Source organism: Myxine glutinosa, chromosome 12 (assembly GCF_964187855.1).
Source record: "Myxine glutinosa chromosome 12, kmMyxGlut1.1, whole genome shotgun sequence".
In the NCBI taxonomy this organism is placed as follows: Eukaryota; Metazoa; Chordata; class Myxini; order Myxiniformes; family Myxinidae; genus Myxine; species Myxine glutinosa.
In genome coordinates, this window is record NC_136272.1 from 107780920 (window position 1) to 107800836 (window position 19917).

Genomic DNA, 19917 nt, shown 5'->3' on the forward strand with positions numbered 1-19917 from the left:
ATGTCACCTGTGGTGAAAAATGTCTGGTACTGACCCGCGATAGGTGGAAGTTGGTGCAAGCACTCGAATGTAGCCACGAGGAAGCAGACACGCGTATGTTTCTCCACGCAAAGCACGCCGCTACCCACTACAAGACGATCATCTTATTGGCAGATGACACCGACGTTCTGATCATCAGTCTTCATCTCAGCAGAACCATCGATAGTCAGCTCTTCATCAGACGAGGAACAAAGGTTCGAGTCAGAATGATCGACGTTGGAAAGTTGGCTGCGGTATTGGGGTCTGGAGTTTGCAGTGCATTGCCAGGGCTTCATGCATGGAGCGGGTGTGACACTGTGAGTGCTCTGGCTAGCCAAGGAAAGATAAAGGCTTTGAAGCTTGTGCAAGCGAATGAGCTGTATCTTCAAGCATTCACAGATCTGGGATCTTCGTGGAATGTACCAACAGACGTCTTCAATAGCATTCAGGCCTTCACGTGTCAGCTGTACGCCAAGAACACGAAGATCGTCGGTGTTAATTCGCTCCGTTATCACATGTTCTGTGCAAAGAAGGGCCAGATCGAATCTGGACAATTGCCGCCTTGTGAAGACTCCTTGATGCAGCATACGCTTAGGGCCAACTATCAGGCGGCTATCTGGCGACGCAGCCTTGAAAACCTACCAGACGTCCCAACACCATCAGCAGGACATGGTTGGGAACTCGATGATGGCGGTTCGCTCACAATCCGATGGATGGCGGGTCTACCAGCTCCAGATGTCGTCTTGAATCTCATCTCATGCACATGCAGAAGGACGTGTCGACCGTCAGATTGCTCCTGCATACTGAATGGGTTGAAGTGCACTGTTGTGTGTAAGCTGCAGGGATGCTCCAACATGGTGCAGGATGATGCTATCGTGGCTCAGGATGCCAATGACTCTGATGGCGACTCTGATGATTAACTTTGTGTGCACTGTATATTGTATAGCATATGTTGTTCTCTATTATAATGCAGGCCAAATTGCCTGAAAATCTTTATAGACAGATAAACGGTTTAGCAAAATGTATAATTTGGAAGATCATACCGGTGTTATTTGACTAAAACATGACATGTTCAATGATACCTCCGCTTGCTTATTAGGAATATACATCGTATGGTGTTAAAATCAGCTCCATACGTCTTTCCAAACTCTAGTAATGAATAATTAATATAATTGGCGGCCATTTTGAAATCCAAGATGGCCACCAAAGTGCAGATTTCCTATGTAACAATTTCCGCCTGCTTATTAGATATCGTATGGTGTTAAAATCCTCTCCGTACGACATTCCTAACTTGCGTTATCGTCAGAATAGATAATGCCAGCGGCGGCCTAAGTCATTTTATGCCTCTTTACATTTATTTGTTGTAAACTCGTGGTGGATGATATGTTTTAGTTTTTGAGTTATTTTTATAGACAGATAAACGGTGTAGCACAATGCATAATTTGGAAAATCATACCAGTGTTGTTTCACTAAAAAAAGTACAAGTCTAATAATAAAATATTGAAAAATATATGATTTTTTTTCGATAATTGATTTTTATAATAATTAATCTAAAACAAAATGCTTCATATTATTTTTTATTTAGACGGTACACATCGGACGTATATTTAGTCGTCAACCGCACATCGATAGCTAGTATAGAAGTCCAGATACACGTGCAACAATGTACCCCACCAAATGGGCATTTTCGAGCTGGGTGGTTTCAAAGATGGCGTCCATCCGGGCACTAAGCTACCGTTCTCAGATGTCCATCACACCTTTTCTGACACTTGAGACATTGGTCTAATGGAAAATCATAATGAGAATTACTCCCCCCGCCGGAGCATTACTTTTGGTCTGGCTCAAGGACTAAAATGTCAGGTTATCATTATTATAGTATATTAGAAAGTTTCCCGTGCTCACACAGGATTCTAAACAGGGTAGGGGCGGAGGAGGCAAAAATGCAAATGGCGTCTTCTGTCATCGAGCTGGCAAGCTGGGAGCAACAGTTCACATTTCTTGCCACATCTGATGCAATTTAAATGCTCTAATGGTGATGAGGTGCTCCATTTGAAATGGCTTAACAGTAGGATTAGTATTAGCTGCCACTCGTGTCCGAGTAAGGCCAGTGTACATGGTCCAGGTGGTGCTGTGGATGCGCATGGCACGACTCTTCTCATGATGTAACGACATTTTCACGTCTTTAAAGCATACCGGTGGCCAATATTGCCTCGTGGCTTGCTCTTATTCATCTGTCACAATCTAGAGTCAGTGAGGACCAGGTGAGGAGGACGCTGCCTCGCAGAGGGGTGTTTAAAGGAAGTCTTTCCAGTAAACCGTTTCAGCAAGCAAGCTTTTCAGCCTCTGGGTCCTGCCTCACACCTAGCTCGGCTTCACGCTGTTGAGGCCCAAGCTTTCAGAATCATTGGAATCTCCTGCGATGAAGTCAACTCCGAAGGCCTGTCACTCACTCACCGCAGGCAGGTTTGGTGGTCTCTCTGTCTTCTACCGACTCCTCTCCGGCCTTGCTCCCCCAGCTCTCTCTGTGCTCTGTCCCCCCAATATTCCTTCAGGTCGCACAAGATCTGCCTGCAACCCTCTTATGGTTAAACTGCCAAAATCTAGGCTCTCTGCTCACATTCACTCTTTCATTCCCCTTTTCTCCCGCCTCTGGAACAAACTCCCCCACTCCCTTCAATCCCACTCTTCCCTCCAGGTCTTTAAAACAGCTGTTCACCACCATCTCTTATCTTCCCCCATCCAAAACCTTGATCTTTTCTACCCCCGGTAATTCACCCTAGAGTCCTTGCCGTGTTCATATGTTTTATACCTCTCCCACCTCCCCCCAAGTCCTCCCGATGTCCCTGCTCTCAAATGTTGTGTTTGTGTCCTTCCCCCTCTCTCCCCATCTTGTCTGCCGCTCCCCTTGTTTTTTTGTGTTTTGTGTGTCGGTTTGACTTTTTGTGTGATTAATATTAGCTCTTTCACGAGCCTCGATCTTGTATACAAAAAAAAAAAAAAAAAAAAAAAAAAGACATGGTCCGCAGACATTCGTGTTCCCAGAGGGCAGAGCAGCGTAAGTTATCTGTTTTATGGGCCGCACTTTATCCATTTACACGATGCGTCCCACCCAGCGTAGCTGACTGTGGGCGATCAAAGAACTCGCATCTTCATATAGAGAACGATCGAGGATGGCATTGTTTGTCATGCAAGCAATAACCTGGCCTTCATACCAGTATGGTAACATGTTAATGACAGCCTCTGGGTCAACTGCGATCTTTTATTATGATCAATTAAATTATCCTTGGCAATCGTATAAAGTAGGTGGTGAATGCACCAAAATATACTAGAAGTGTGTCCTGCGTTTGACCACAAGCTTCCTGAAGTCTCCAGACGCAAGGGAGGTACCGTGCCTGCGAACACATCCATTATTCCTCGTGCAGCGAGTCAATTTGTACCAAACTACCATACGCTACTGTAATCGCACAAATTATTCCCATTTTATTGTGGGGTCAGCCAGTGAACGTTATTGGTTTAAGTATTATGAATCAACTAGTCAGGCCTGATTTTCAACTGGAGCCGATTTGGGCATGATTTTGTAATTTGTTCAGGGGGTCAGCAATAACTCGTCAACTCTTCACAAAAGACACCGTGGGATCTCAAACATGCACCAACGAATGCTAGCAGGAGGATAAAAGATTTAACGTGCATCTGAGGGACACCACACTTTGTGATGCAACGCTTTGGCTGCGAAGCACCAATCTAACTGTTTATAGCAGGGTCGGGAATCGAACCATGAAACTCAAAAGTGAACCAGAAATGCCCTTCTGACTTGATTTCTTTCCCAAGTGTGACAAGAATTACCTCACATTTTTATTTTTATTTTTTGCAAAAATGGCCTCCCTGTCAATCCCTTTCACATGACTCATCTCAAGGTAGTGTGTTGTGATGGATTTGTGCAAAAAACCAAGACCAATAGTCTAACAACGGCGTAGCCAGGCTTGTTTGATACTTTAGTTGAAGAGGATAGCATGACCTGGGTGGGGATACCAGTTACCAATTTTATCAAATAATGTAAGTATTAATTTTTTTGACCATGCATGGACAGCCGGTTCGTGAATGACTTGGGTAAAAAAAAAACGGTGAATAGCAAACGATGAATCAATAAATTCCACATTCCTTTGCCACCTTCAATCAAACGTCAGGCATTGCCAGCAGGTTCGTGAAGGACTTGGACAAAAAAAAAAATTGTTCCCAGTCTGGATGTTGCTATATCCAGTCAATGGTGAAACTGCAAATGGGGAATCCGCGAATGTTGCGGATGGAAACCTTTACGTCATTTCCCCATTCTGCTTTGAACTAAATATCTCCATATTTTCCTTCTAAACAGCATCATTCATCATTCCAATCACAAATTAATACGATGGTATTGTTGCGGTTTTGAGTTTGTCCAGTGAGTCTAATAAAGGTTAAAATTTGCCCCTCATAGTTAGTAACACAAGCAACATGTAGCCTCGCGATAGTATAGTTACGTCTTAGTATTTGTGAGCTTAGTTCCTTTCCATTTGTTAGTTCTGCGTTGAGTAGAGCCAAGAGAATAGGCCCTACTGTCACCGACTATCCAGCATCCGTAGCCTCATGCCCTTTTGCGCTAACGTTGGTTCATTTTGGGCGAGTTAACACGAGGCAGGCTAGGAGGACCGGGGCAGAGCCGAGGGTGGAGCAGCAGAAGCGCTGACGGTAAGCACGAGCCGCCAATCAGAGCTCAGAGGTGGTGGCGGCAGCGTGGCGTCACAGGGCGTCATGAGAGGGTTCGAGAGGGATCCAGAAGGTTCGCGGGGCGTAGCTATAAAACTCGCTGTGCAAAGCCCTCAAAAGGACTCTCGCAGATGGACTTATACTCGATAGGACTCGCGCGGAAAGGATTAATGAAAGGACTCGCAAGTGAAGAGCGTCAAAGGACTCGCGCGAAAAGGATTGGCAAAAGGGCTAGCGCTGAAGAACTCGCACGCACTAACCAGCTCAGAGGATCGAGGAAGAGGAGTTGGCAGCGTCAGGGAACTGTGAAAGACACGCGGGCACAGCCAGACGCACATGAACCAATATACAGCGCATTAAGTCGCGCGAGTGAGAACGGCTGAGTAATCACCAGCCGCGCTGAGAGTGCCGCCCTTTACCGTTCCACCTCGTCATCTGCTTTGTTCGGGAGATGTGCTACGAGGTTCCTACCATCGCCTGCTACTATCTTCGCGGGACGTGCTGGGGCCATGGAGAGCCGGACGGGGACTGTCTCTGGACGACCACGTCGAAGTGTTGGGGAACATCTACCCATCTGCAATTCCCTGTGTGAGTGTGTGACGGGCCCGAGTCCAAGGAATAAGTTAAGATTGTCTAAGGCTGCTCTGTGTCTCTGAATCGGCAAGGTTCAAGGGGAGGTAGGAGAGTTCAGAGCCACGCCCCCTGGCGGGTGCGGTGCTCCAACCGTGGGCGGTTGGGGCCATCGTGCGTGGGACCGCGAGGCCCCGCGTAGAGATGGAGCTCTGAACCTCGGCCCTTCCATGCCTCCTCCCCTGGATCGAAAATGCCGGACGGACCCAACCTACAGTAGACCAACCACCCAAATGGATCGCTCGGCTTTTCAAAGCCGAGCTGTGACGATGTATTTCCGCACGAAGAGGCTCCAGTGTAGTGGACGAATAGCAATAGTGTTGGGGAATGGTACCCTGCATGGGGGAATGGTAGTTTTACCATTCCTCACCCCGGGCTCATGAGCATTAGATTAGGGGGATGGCAGTGAATAGGCACATGGGGGGCCAGCGATTGTTACCTCCATGGGGCACCAAAGCTAGCCGAGGGAGGGTTAGGATAAATGTTAGGAAATTAGATGACAATAGAGGACATGAGAATTAAGTAGTGACATTTGTACTGTGGAGGGGACGTAGAGAGGTTAGGTGGATGATAATGACGAGGGAGTGCATAGTTTAATGGGATAACGGGAAAGCACAAGTTTTAGGCGAAAAGCAGATAGATAGATGATGCTGTGTGTGTGAGGAAGTGTTGAGTAAAAGGAATTGTGTTTGGAGTGTATGGATAAATGGTGTGTGAGCACAAAAGGCGTGCGAGAAAAGTGGTGTGCGAAATAAATGGTGTGCGAAATAAATGGTGTGTGAATAAATGGTGTGCGAATAAATGGTGTGGAATGCTTGGTGTGGGAACAAAAGGTGTGGTATGCATGGTGTGAAGGAGTGAATGGGGGGAGATGGACCCATTCACGAATGCCCGGGGGGGTAGTGTAAAAGTCAGTTAGTGGGCTTAGGTAAATTGTATGGATATTGACACTTGTGGTGCGGGTAGTGGCAATGAAGTGCTTTGGTTGGGTGCATGAGTGAGTGAATGGCTGGGCGTGTGGCTTAATTGGTGCGTATGGTTATTGAGGCACTCCGCCACTGGTAGTTTGTTGGCCAGGTGAGGCCGCAGGTTGGCTCTGGGAGCCAGTCAGAGTAGTTGTGAGTTGTTCAGTGGGGCCCGAGGATCCAAGGGAAGGACCTGGGTTGCCCAATGCCAAGGAGGGCATCAGATGGGTAAAGAGCCAGGAGGGGCCTTCCTCAGTTTAGGTAGTCGCAGGAGCAGTTAAGCTCGGGTGGCGACTTCAGTGGCGGAGGTGCGCAGGTAGGTAGACCTGCTAGTGGAGCCACACGACCCAGCCCCGAAATTGTGCAAGGGCACAGTGAGAAAAATTGGGGAGTGAGACCCAAATTCAGAAGGCACCAGGTGGTCAATGGGAATTGGTTTTTAGAACCACATAGTTTAAAGATGGCCAATTGGCAGGGTACGACCCCGGGTAGTTTAAATGAGTTAATGTCAGTTAGTGTAGTTAGGATGAGAGAAATTCCCTTCGCGCCATCCACATCCATTCACCAAGGAGAACGAAGCTCCGCACCAAGACCAAGTGCAATATTTGAGAGTAAAGACGCATCATGACGTGATGAGACATTGTGTTTGTTCCATTCCTTCCTTCCTGGGAGGGATTTTGTATAATGAATCGAGGCTCGTGAAAGAGCTAACATTTACTTCACAAACAAATCAACCAGACAAACAAAATATATAAAAAGAGGGAGCGGAGGACAAGATGGGGAGAGAAGGGGAAGCACACAAACGCAACATTTGAGAGCAGGGAGATGTGTGGAAGGGAGAGGGCTTGGGGGGAGGAGGCATGGGAAGAGGGGTGGGGGGGGGGGGGGGGAGAAGTATAAAACACAAGGGCACCAAGGACTTCCAGGACAGAAGTTGGTATTTCAAAAAAGTGGAATTGGGGTGAAATTAGCGGGGGTAGAAAAGATCAAGGTTTTGGATGGGGGAATATAAGAGATGGTGGTGAACAGCTGTTTTAAAGACCTGGAGGGTGGAGTGGGATTGAAGAATTGGGAGACAGGAGACGAAGATTGGGAGACGAATTTGGCTTAGAGGGGGATATGGGAGACAAGACGTAGAGACGAATTTGAATTTGTAAATACAGGGAAGGGCAAGGGTAGTGTAAGCTGACGTTGGGGGGGCACGGACGGTTAGGGACGAGCTTGCTCTGCTCGCTCTTCCGCGCCCCTCATGCTGCATTACCTTGTATTGCTGTGTACCTCTGTGCCCTTTCCGCTTTGCTGGTGGTGCTGTGTCTCTTCCCCCACCACCCCAGGACCATTTTTGAGATGGAACTGTGCAGCTGCACCTTGCTACACCTGTACAGAACCCCTGCTGCACTTTGCTACACTTGTGCGGCTGAACTGTGCGGCACTTTGCTGCCGTATCCTTCGTTTGTTATAACTTTGCTGCACATGTGCAGCACTCTGCTGCCAAAACACTTTGCTGCACATTATCACATTACACTTATGGACCACAGGTTTTGTGGCCTTACACTTCTGCTGTGCAGCACTTTGCTGCAAACTCACCTTGCATCTTCGGACCACTTGTTTTGAGTGGCATCAATGTCACGCAGTCGGACCACATAGGGTTGGCCCTGCTGGCAAAATAAAAACGAACACACTTGTTGTGCATTTTTTTTATTTTTGTGTGCTAGGGCCGAGAAGATTGTAAGTTTATTAAGCCCAGAAGAGCAGGAATGGCCTGTATGCCGGTCCGGGGGCTTGCCGGTTCGATATGTGCACACCGAAGATAGAAGATGCCAGACACCAGCAGCAAATGAAATGTGATTTTTGAATGTGTATTTGTGCTTTGCTGTGCTTTCTCTCCCCTCCAATCTTATTTCCAAAAAGGACAGGTCCTGGGACATAGAATTGTAAATAAGGTTAGGTTTTGTGCTTGTATATAAAAATGCTGCCCACTGGCTTTATGTTTAGTTTGAAAACAATTCCGCAATTCGGTTAATTGTGGGCGTGATTCTGTTAGTTAGCTACTCAACGCAGTAGGTGGGACATATTTAGTGTTGTAAAACTGTCGCACACACGGGTTAGAGTAAATGTTAGGGGGAACCACATCTGTATGTCACACGTAATTAAAAGTTAGTCCCAGATCTTTCTCAAAACCGGTCGTTCCAGTTTTTGTAGGTTCGACTCGGGGACGAGTCTGACAAGGGAGGGGGGCAGTGTTGCGGTTTTGAGTTTGTACAGTGAGTCTAATAAAGGTTAAAATTTGCCCCTCATAGTTAGTCACACAAGCAACAAGTAGCCTCGCGATAGTATAGTTATGTCTTAGTATTTGTGAGCTTAGTTCCTTTCCATTTGTTAGTTCTGCGTTGAGTAGAGCCAAGAGAATAGGCCCTACTGTCACCGACTATCCAGCATCCGTAGCCTCATGCCCTTTTGCGCTAACGTTGGTTCATTTTGGGCGAGAACACGAGGAGGCTAGGAGGACCGGGGCGGAGCCGAGGGTGGAGCGGCAGAAGCGCTGACGGTAAGCACGAGCCGCCAATCAGAGCTCAGAGGTGGTGGCGGCGGCGTGGCGTCACAGGGCGTGGTGAGAGGGTTCGAGAGGGATCCAGAAGGTTCCGGGGGCATAGCTATAAAACCCCTTGAAAGGACTCTCGCAGATGGACTTGCACTCGATAGGACTCGCGTGGAAAGGATTAATGAAAGGACTCGCAAGTGAAGAGCGTCAAAGGACTCGCGTGAAAAGGATTGGCAAAAGGGCTAGCGCTGAAGAACTCGTGCGCACTAACCAGCTCAGAGGATCGAGGAAGAGGAGTTGGCAGCGTCAGGGAACTGTGAAAGACACGTGGAAACAGCCAGACGCGCATGAACCAATATACAGCGCATTAAATCGCGCGAGAGAGAACGGCTGAGTAATCGCCAGCCGTGCTGAGAGTCCCGCCCTTTACTGTTCCACCTCGTCATCTGCCTTGTTCGGGAGACGCTTTACGAGGTTCCTGCCATCGCCTGCTACCATCTTCGCGGGGGTGCTGGGGCCGTGGAGAGCCGGACGGGGACCGTCTCTGGACGACCACGTCGACGCGTTGGGGAACATCTACCTATCTGCAATTCCCTGTGTGAGTGTGTGACGGGCCCGAGTCCAAGGGATAAGTTAAGAATGTCTAAGGCTGCTCTGTGTCTCTGCGTCCCTGATCATTGTACATACATGTGGGAATAATTAAACCTGTGTTCTTCCTTTCTTCCATTCGATCGTTTCAGTGGTTTCTTGATTGGCTAAACGTGGTACGAATAGGATCGCTCGAATCGGGTTCCACTAATTAAGACTGCACGGATCACGTGGTACTCAATCCGCTCGGGGTACTCAAACCACACGTGGTTTGTGCGAGGCTTGTTTCCTCGCTTCCAGGGCAGCGTGGGGAATTAGGTACGAGCGAGAAGTGGTCCCGAGACCCTACTCCGCGTTTGTCCGGAAGGGACGTTGCAAGTCTCGGTTCCACCAGGCCCAGCAAGAACAAGGGGATTAATCCCCCCGTTTTAAGGGGAAGTACGGCGGCGTACAACCACAACAGTATTAATATATCAGAAATATAATGTTAAATCACGATTGTATTGAGATACTATCGAACCAGCGAACCGTCATCATCTGTTCACTTCCGGATTCGGGAGCAAGGTCCGTGTCGATCAAATTTCAAAATCATAATTGTATTGAGGAATTTCTGGAAAACCTCCTACCTCTACCCTTATGACACCTGCTGGGATCAAAAAACATTCCACAGAAGGTTATTACATTTCATTTTAGTAAAATTTGCAACTGTAATGGCTACTAAATGCTGTCTCCCTGTCATGTGACCAGATCCTCAGCCCTGATTGGTGGACGTTTGTAAGAGACATGCACATATATGGACAAACGCTGTTCTCGACAGCATTGCCCTATGGGCTACACCGTAAAAACCGTGAAAATGCCGTAGACCTATGTAAAAGTGCCCCACCCTCCCTCCTACCACTCTCCCACAAGAAACAATATTGCTTCTACATTCCCAGGGCCAAAACACTTCCATAGAAGTATTACGTGTCTCTATGTCAAACGGTTTCTGGGTTTATGTCACACAAATAATCATCTCCTGTTCGTTCCAGGCAATAAATCAACTTTATTGAAGAACTAATCTGTTAGTTTGACGATACCTGTGTATGCTCCATTGGTTGGTAATTCATGGTGACTTCTTCCTTCTACTGCTACTGTTATTTTCTTGCTCTTATAGCTCTTCTTCCTCTTGAGGCTCTTCCTTTAATTCTTTACTTTGACAAAGAGAATTGAAGCGATACTTATTTGCCCCTCGTCACCATGCCTGGAACTCTGACATATGGGAAGTTAAGGGATGGTCGAACCAGTGTTTCTCAGGCGTAGATGTAAACTGATTCAGTGACTGACTCAAATACATAACAGAGAATTGCAGTTATTGATACTCCTTACAGAAAAGGCAATCAGACTTTCGTCAGACTTTTTTCAGTTTGATTGAATGACCCCTTGTTCTGCTTGACTAATCTCGTGCAAAATAAATAAATAAATTAATCTGTGTTGTCCAACCTTCGGAAGATATTGAAAATTTGGATCATCTCCACTATCAATAGAGTGGGTATCCAAAGCATCTTCAATCTCTCCTGGTATTCTAGGCCATGGAGTTCTGGGATCCGTCTGATTGCTCTCTGTTGTACTTTCTCAAAACGATCGTCAACCTTTTTATGCCTCTGTCGACGAAGTCGCCAGAGGCATTATGTTTTTGGGTTGTCCGTCCTGCTGTCCATCCATCCATGATAGGTTTTCATTACCGCTATAACTTGAGAATGGCTGAAGGGATCCAAGTCAAACTTGGTACAGGTGTGTATAATGATGTAAAGACGAACCGTTTCATTTTGGGGGCATGAGGTCAAAGGTGAGAGACTGTAATAGGTTTTTGTTAACACGATAACTTAAGAACGGCTGAAGGGAACAAAGTCAAACTTGGTACAGGTGTGTATAATGATGTAAAGATGAACTGTTTGATTTTGGGGGCATGAGGTCAAAGGTGAGAGACTGTAATAGGTTTTTGTTAACACGATAACTTAAGAACGGCTGAAGGGAACAAAGTCAAACTTGGTACAAATGGATCTATGATGATGTAAAGATGAACCCATTCGATTTATGCATCAAGAGGTGAAAGGTCAACGGTCAGTTTCTGTAATAGGTTTTTGTTACGGTGATTAGTTTAGAACAGCTGAAGGGAACAAAGTCAAACTTGGTACATGTATAGCCTGCACTTACAAAAAAGCCTGCACTATGATTGCCAACTGATAAAATGGAAAACCACATACTACATTGGAGTCATCAGAAGGAACCCGAATAAGCAAAGAGTAAAGATGGAGACATCAGGAGGAACCTGGATAGGATTCGGGTTTTGGCCGCTACTCCACAACCCTCAAACCCATCCAGGGGCCGCCAAGTGAACCTTACAGAAAAATCTCTGCAATATCGTTGTTTGTCTATGCTCTATCCTTTTTAACTGCTGATTGTCAAGCAAGGAAGCAGCAAGCACCATGCTAAAGTCTTTAGCAAGACTCGGCCAGGGTTCGAACTGCTGACCTCCCAGACTCAGAGCAGACCCTCTAACCTTTGCACCACTGATTCTGACACAAGTTGCCAGCACGTCTATCACTTCATGACTGCATCGTTCTGAAAAAAAAATTCGTGCTGGCCATCGCCACTTCATACCTTTGCTCATATCTATCCCTGGACCAACAATCACCCATTTTTAGCTCAACTGGACATTAGTTCGGTGAGCTTATGCAATCGAGCAGTGTCCGTAGGAAAGTCAGTCAGTCAGTGAGTCTGTAAACACTTCAGTCATTATCACTTGAACCAAACACGATTTTGATGAAACTTGACCACAAGCTTCATATCTGATACCCAATGACAGGTATTGGCCGCATTAAAGTCTGCGCTCATTATGGGGAACTATGGGGGTGTTTTTGACACCCTCCCAAAATAGGTATTTGCTCTCTTCTCCGAAACCACACACGCACAATTTCAATGAAACTTGATCACAACCTTCATCGCCTGTGATGTACCAAAGTTTGTTATGGCATTAAAAATATCAGGGTCTGAAGGGGTATGTGGGGGGTTTGAGTGACTGTTGCTCCTGATCCAGGTGAGCTTCAGGACCCCCGGTCCTATGTTTCTTTTTATTCCCCATTCACTTCCTGCACGAGCTCATCAGTGGTGTACAAGCATTTATTTTCCTTGCCTATTGCCCTTTGACCCCTGCCCCGTCTATGAATTTACGATGCCAATTAGCTCCTCCATGAGCTTCGACTTTTTTTTTTTTTTTTTATAATAATAATAAGGAAATATAGAGTGTACATCAAAAATATTTGCACAAACTTTGGTGTTTGAGGATTATTCTCTGCTCAGAGCATAATGTTATCCAGTCCTGCTCTCCTTTCCCCCAAGAGCCACCTCCTGCCCTTCCCCCCATCCTCCCCCTCCTCCCCTCCCCCACACACTTCCCATAAAGTACAAGGTACGTTTTTAATAATGCCATTGGAACTGGGCATCATTTACAAATCTGCCACAAATACAGCAAACAATAAAAGTGCACATGTGTTAAAAAGCTCAAACAAATCCTATTCTGATACATGGTGAGAAATTTAACAAATTACATTTATATTTTACAATCTAGGAAATTCAATAGTTTCCCAAAAAAATTATTTATACGTAATCTTTCCACGAGCTTATTGAAATAATATTCTATATTATGTCCGCAGTTTTTGCTGTCCTGTTATTTTCTGAATATCAAGTGATGAAACCGATGCAGAAACAGTACTAACCTCTCCTAAGGCCTTGACTTTGTTTCCTAGGAGCAAGGTGCCCACTGGAATGCCCCGAAGATTTGGGCGGCTCCTGACGTTGTGACCAGATGTGCCTGTCCGCACGACGTGATACGTAGCAGCTCCACCATGCACATGCGATGCTCTCTCTTTGGCACCAACCTCAGCCAGCCTGCGTCCTACAGCTTCCTTCATGAGTCCATCGTAGATAGATTTTGGCTCCTGGAAAGTTGATGGATGTTTTCGGCAAGTTAGGATTTGACAAGGATTCTCCTTTCTTCCTCTCTCTGTATTCCCCTTTCCTCCCATTCCTGTATGTCCCTTTCCTCCCCTAAATCTAACCTACATCCTTTTAACGTCTTCTTGCACAACCGTCAGTACCTAATAGTTTTTTTCTTTTGAATAAGACCCAAAAATTAGACATACCAGGATTGATAAAGGAAGAATAGAAAATGATTAAATAATTTTACATACATAAAACTTAATAAAACGATTATACAGGTTTTTAAATTTACACCCCAAAATAGCTTTGAAACACCACAAAATAGCCTCAGTTGGTATCATGGCATCTACCCAAGTAGAGATCATCAGGAAAGGAAGATCAGGGAAGAAAAAAAAAATGTGAACGCATACACGGTGTTTATCTCGATGCGAGTTGGAAATTTCAAAAAATATATAAAAAAATTTAATAAGTTCATTTTTGAGATATTTACATGTAAATCTATATAAAATAAGCTTTAAAACTACCGAACATAATGGTGGCTTCTGCAGTTCTTGAGTGGAGTGGATTCAAATGCTGGAAGAATTGTCAGACACCCACTAAGGAATGGCGTTGGGGATCATTGGATATTACCTTTCACATCGCCAAAAAGGCTTATGTACAAGAGTGATTTTTTCAAAACAAAATAAATTCCCCCAAAAATTTTTTTTATACCACTCAATCATGAACCTCATGAAAGTTCGACAAAGATCCGTCTCGCCATCTCTGTTAAAAAATAGTGACAGACTGCCATTTCTCTTCAAGTATAGACTATAGATAGAGCAATGACCGTCAAGTGTGGAATTATTTTTGCAATTATTCTGTAAAAACTCATATGAAATATGTATTAATGCATGGAATTAAAAGGAAGCTGATAAAATTATGATATCAGCCAGGGAAGCAATGAAAAGCTATTTTGCTCTTATGAAGGGTTAAATACCTTTAACGTCAGCTTATCCTTGCTTCCCTCGGCAATACATTGATCAACCTTTCATTGATCACATTCACTGTTCTACCTGTCCGCTGAAGCAGATAGAGCATTGACAGACTATTTTTCTCATTCTTAACTTGTAATATCTATCAAAGCACTTGTAACACGCAGGATGTGTTCCAGATGAGAGAGTGCTATTTGTAAATAACGCTATAGAGGTCGTTATAACATTGCGCCTATGGAGATAGGTTCTCCGAGAGCGTATACATGAAGTAGGAACGCTATGGGTCGGCTTCATTGAGAAATGGATATCACTATGTACAGGTGTTATAGCCGAGAAGTTAAAAATAAGTAAACAGATAAATAAATAAAACCTTATCATAACATATACCACAACAAAACAAAAAACACAATTTACCGTAAACGACACTCAAAACAATACACAACTAAAAGGGCACTCAGTAGAGAGGATACCTCTGCCAGGTGAACAGTTTACGTTTTGTATCCCAGAGTGGACCAGAAAATCACAATACAGAATCACATTTAATCAAAATAATCCATCCACAACTTTTTGAGATATCCTGCTGTATATCGTTTTTGGCCCTATCTCCCAATGGTGAAGAATCACTTCAAAATTATACTATCCAGATCCGGATCTTCACCAAAATCGAATCATTTCGTCCTTGTCACATACGCCACACCTCTGCCAATTTTCGTCCGAATCCGTCCACAACTCGAGATATCTTGTTCACAAAAAAAAATAAAAAAAATGTTGTGCATAGCACGATACCTGCAAAATCCCTAAATAAGTTGTTGGCCTATGATGACTTCAAAAATAATTGGTGTTTGAATTCAGTTACCTGGTATACAAATCCTCTTAAAATTTCAATTCAATCAGATGAAAATTGAGGATTTTAGAAATTGGGCCTATGTTGACCTTTTGGCCTATGTTGACCTCGAAATTAGTTGGGGGTTGAATTCAGTGACCAGATGTGCAAATCCTCTTCAAATTTCAAGTTAATCGGATGAAAATTGGGGATTTTAGAAATCCAGTCTATGTTGACCTTTTGGCCTATGTTGACCTCAAAAATAGTTGGTGGTTGAATTCAGTGACCAGATATGCAAATCCTCTTCAAATGTCAAGTCAATCGGATGCAAATTGAGCTATTTTAAAAATATGACAAAGTTGGTGACCTCTGGCATATGTTGACCTATTGACCTTTTGACCCCCATTGGTTGAAAATTGTGACCTGTAGGCCACTGACATACAGACAGACAGACAGACAGTCAAACAGACAAACAGACAGACAGAATAACACACAAGACCAACCAATATACTTGAAAAATCTTCGATTTTCGCAAGTAACAGACACAGACAGACAGGGGTGAAAACAACCTCCATCCACCTTTGGTGGTGGAGGTAACAACATGCAAGGAGACGCTAGCTGATTAGCTGAGAGTTCTTCAATGTAAATGATTGGCTCATTAAGAGGATGTAGTAGCAGTTGTGTTTCCTTGATACCTACTGTACAGTACGTGAAGGCCATTTGATAGATTTTCTTTTTTCATTTACTAATTTTTAATTTACTACTATCACTTGCCAAGCCAGCCGTTCCGTATCAACCGCTTTGCAAGCCGCTTATTATCCGCTTCCTCATACTTTGTAGCCGCTGCTAACACAATCAATTTGTTTGCAGAAGTTGTCACAAGAGGATTGGGTAAACTGAAAACGACGGCCTGGACAGCATTTGCCCGAGTACCACGATAGCACTGTTTACATGGATACCACCATGTTGTTTAGCAGTGCTGAGCACCCGGTTCCGTTGGAGTGTTTGCTCGAGCGGTTCAAATCAAGCAGGCCGCTTGGTGAGCAGTAAGGAAGCCGCCCGCTAACAGAACACGCCAAAGGTGTGTGTGTGTACTCAAGTCAGGAATTCTTCTGAATTAGCATAATTGATTTACTTTCAATGCTTTCCATTGCATGAACAAGAAAGAGCAATCAGAGATTGCAGACCCTCGCCAGGATGTGTTTTCAGTGGTTAAAGGCTTTTGTGTTAAAACAAATATGGCGGCTGAACCACGAGACCGATCACGTCATCATTTTTTTTTTTCTCCACCAATTTATCCCTAGATTATGCTCACTACATTTCATCTTGATTGGATGAAGTTTTGTACTTGTCGAATTATGACGTCATCATGGAGGGACCTATGACATAATCATGAACAGATGTTATTCACATGGAGAGTTCTTTACAATGATCCATGTCTCAATTTTTTCTATTCAGCGCTTTCAGAGATATAGAGGTGCAAAGTTTTTCGGTTTTTCCAAGCTAGCGGTCGAACCACGTGACTTATGACGTCATAATTATCATTAAAAAATTATACAGGTAGAGTTGCACCTATGGTGAAAATTTCCTGTCAATCAGACCAACGGTTGCAGTGAAAATCATATTTATTCTGTGCGGACAAACAAACAGACAGACGGATGGAGAGATGGACTCAAATGCAATACCCACTCTCCTCTGGCGAGGGTAAAAACACATAACAGTTCAAACATTTAATTTGCATTTTTAATCTTTTAATTCACATAAAGCTGAAAAATGGATACCTACTTCTGTGTGACTATCCTTCACAGGCCCAGTTATGTTACATAGTCAAGGTGGGGAGGAGCGTTTTAATCATGAACAGGAGAGATCAAGCATGTCATCCATTACTGTGTGAAGCACTGTACCAGCACTGTACTTTCACTGCTGGTGTGGTTTTTATTCTTGACTCGAGCATGACTTGGAATGGTGCTTCACAGGCAGGGTGCTGCATCAACGAGTGTGACACCCCAAAAGTGAGGGTTAAGCTGGGGACCTGGCTGCTAGCAATAGCTGCTGGATGCTCAAGATCATTCCCATCTATTGCTTGCATTTCCGCGAAGCTCTCTTTGCACTGTTCCTTTTTTGTTGTTGTTACGTCCTGATCTGTTTTATGTTCTAGCTCCTCCACGAACCTCGACATTACAATAATAATAATAATAATTTTTAAAAAATTCAACGATGGCCATCAACAAAAACGAGATGAACCATCATCATCAGCCAGAACAATTACAAATTCCTGTCCAAATAAGTAGGGGAAATGCATCAGTAACACAACCGTGCCTCGGTAGTGATGCAGCGAGTGAGACGAATTAGGAATTGAATCACAGTACAAAACTACATCACCAATGAGTAATTAGCGATCAACCAGTGATATTCTTCCTCCAGGGAAATGAATTCTAGGTTACCAATTCTGACCTCATTCAGAGCAGCAGCAGTGTTGGTGGCATCACAGAAGATGTCCTTCCATTTTCTCGATAAAAAAAACCCCACTTTTTAGAGGCCATTTTTCCCCGCAAGCGGGGGTTGGCCTTTTTCGGGAACCGTGGTTGTTGTTGTTTTTCGGTCCCCTATTTGAAGCAATGTTTTACGGCCGGATGCCCTTCCTGACGCCAACCCTTTTTGCCGCCTTTAACGACAAGCAGGGAATTACCAGTGAACTGGTACTCAAACCGGTTGGTTTCTGGTTGGAAACTGGTTTCTCGATGACACCTATTTATCGCAGCTTATTTAAGACGGCCTTTGTAGAAAATTATTTGATTTTCTTTCACGAGGTAATCACTTTTGTAGTCTCACGCAGCGGCGATAGATTTGGATGAGATGGCGTTTTGCTCCACGTGACCGCTAATGGCAAATCAGCAGTCGATGTTCTGAAATGTTGATGCCATCTCTAACAAGGTCTATTTGTTTATGGCCGACAGCTTAATCACTCAATGAATATTGAAGAAACTGCCTTGGACAATATAGCATTTAGGATCTAGAACTTGTAAATCTGAGTGAAACGCAATCACATTTTGAGTCGTGTATCGGCCAAACTCAATACGTGTAAATGAATACTTGTGGAAATAAAACTTGATCAGAAAGAAACGGGAAGAGTGTAACTGTACAAAACTTCAAAAACTTGAAAGTGGTTATCACTTTTGACCATAATGAAAAACATTCTCCATGAGAGTTCAGACTCATTTTGTCATGGTGGGTCTCATATATCGCGTATATGTTTAATCCAAATAAAACACGCCAATTTGGAGGTACAAAAGGCAGAAAAAAAAAATCTGCCTATTGGAACAAGTCTGCCATGTCTGCGAAACAGAAACTTTTTCAACAAATTCTAAAATAAGCTTTTCCAACTGCATCTTTAAGGTGATGGCCACACCCCCTCTTATCAGAGTCCCCGCACAACGATCCGCATGTTCTCCTGCAACACAGTACCTCAAGAGGTGCGAGCAGGTTTCGACCGAGATGTTGGTTGAACGACAGGCACCATGCCTCGGGGTTACCATTAACACACATAATCCAGCGTCTCGCAGTCTCTTCGCTCAGGCGCAGCCACACACCGTCATCATTGTGCACCTGGAGACCGAGCAAGTAGCAAAAGGGAACAATCCGCTATCGACCTTTCTGACACCATGCTCGGAAAAAAAAAAAAAGTAAAAAAATCAAAACTTGTTTGGTGATAAAAATCGACAATTATTGTAGTTTTACCATCACAACTTGGCAAAACATATTTGTCAACTTTGCTTGTATGATGTCTTTTTAAAAAATCTTTGCAAAAAATCACAAAACTATGACTGAGCAAGCTTGCAGGCAAAGAAAGAATCAAAGGAGTGATTTAGAAAAGTGAGCAATAATTTGTGGTGCTGAGATTTATGAGAAGGGACAGACAGTTGTGTCGTAGTACATGAAAAACACATGGCGCAAGAGGGGGAACCTCACCTCATCCACATAGGAGACTGTGCCGTTGTACTTAACGACCCCTATCTGCTCACTCTGCAGCGAAGGGTGAGTGCGCACACGCAGCCCAGCACTATCCTTCATGACAAACTTGCGCATCTTGCCCACAGCCGAGCAGGGGGAGCACAGCGATGAAGGGACAGGAGTGTCGTACAAGAAGTGGAATAGATATAAAATCAGAGCAGAGGGTAGGAGGGAGGAGGGGGGAAGGATGAGGGGTGAGGGGAGGGATGAGGAGTGAGGGGTGAAGGTGGGCAATAGTAGAGAAATTGGGGAAGTGAAAATAAGATTTAAAAAAAAGAATTGAAATGGTAGCAAAATACAGGTTCAGGGAAGGGAAAAGGAAGATGTGCAGACATAGTTAGAATAACACGCAGGAAATTGGAAAGAAAATTATAAAAAGATGAAAATGAAAACAACAAAATGTTGGAAAGGATCGTAGGAGGAATGTAAAGAAAAAGATCAGCAATTGAAAAAGAGGTGTAAAGAAGATGAAGCAGAAGCATAATCAGGAGAATGGAAGTAAAGAGAAAAGCAGGAAAAAAAACAGGAAGCAAAGAAGGAAGCAGCATTTATCAGGCGAAGAAACCTCATACTGGACCAAGGAAAAACTAATGACTTTTGTTGGATCCACAAAGTCAAAGCAGAAATAAGCACAAACATATTTATTACTGGACG

General features: G+C 44.3%; 1 protein-coding gene across 1 annotated transcript in view; it reads right to left on the minus strand.

Moving 5' to 3' along the window:
• MYCBP2 (MYC binding protein 2) overlaps positions 1-19917 on the minus strand; it is a 381848-nt gene that overhangs the window by 146548 nt on the left and 215383 nt on the right. The window contains 3 exon segments of the mRNA XM_078766193.1: positions 13236-13457; positions 18718-18858; positions 19222-19338. Coding sequence (XP_078622319.1) covers positions 13236-13457; positions 18718-18858; positions 19222-19338 — 480 coding nt within the window.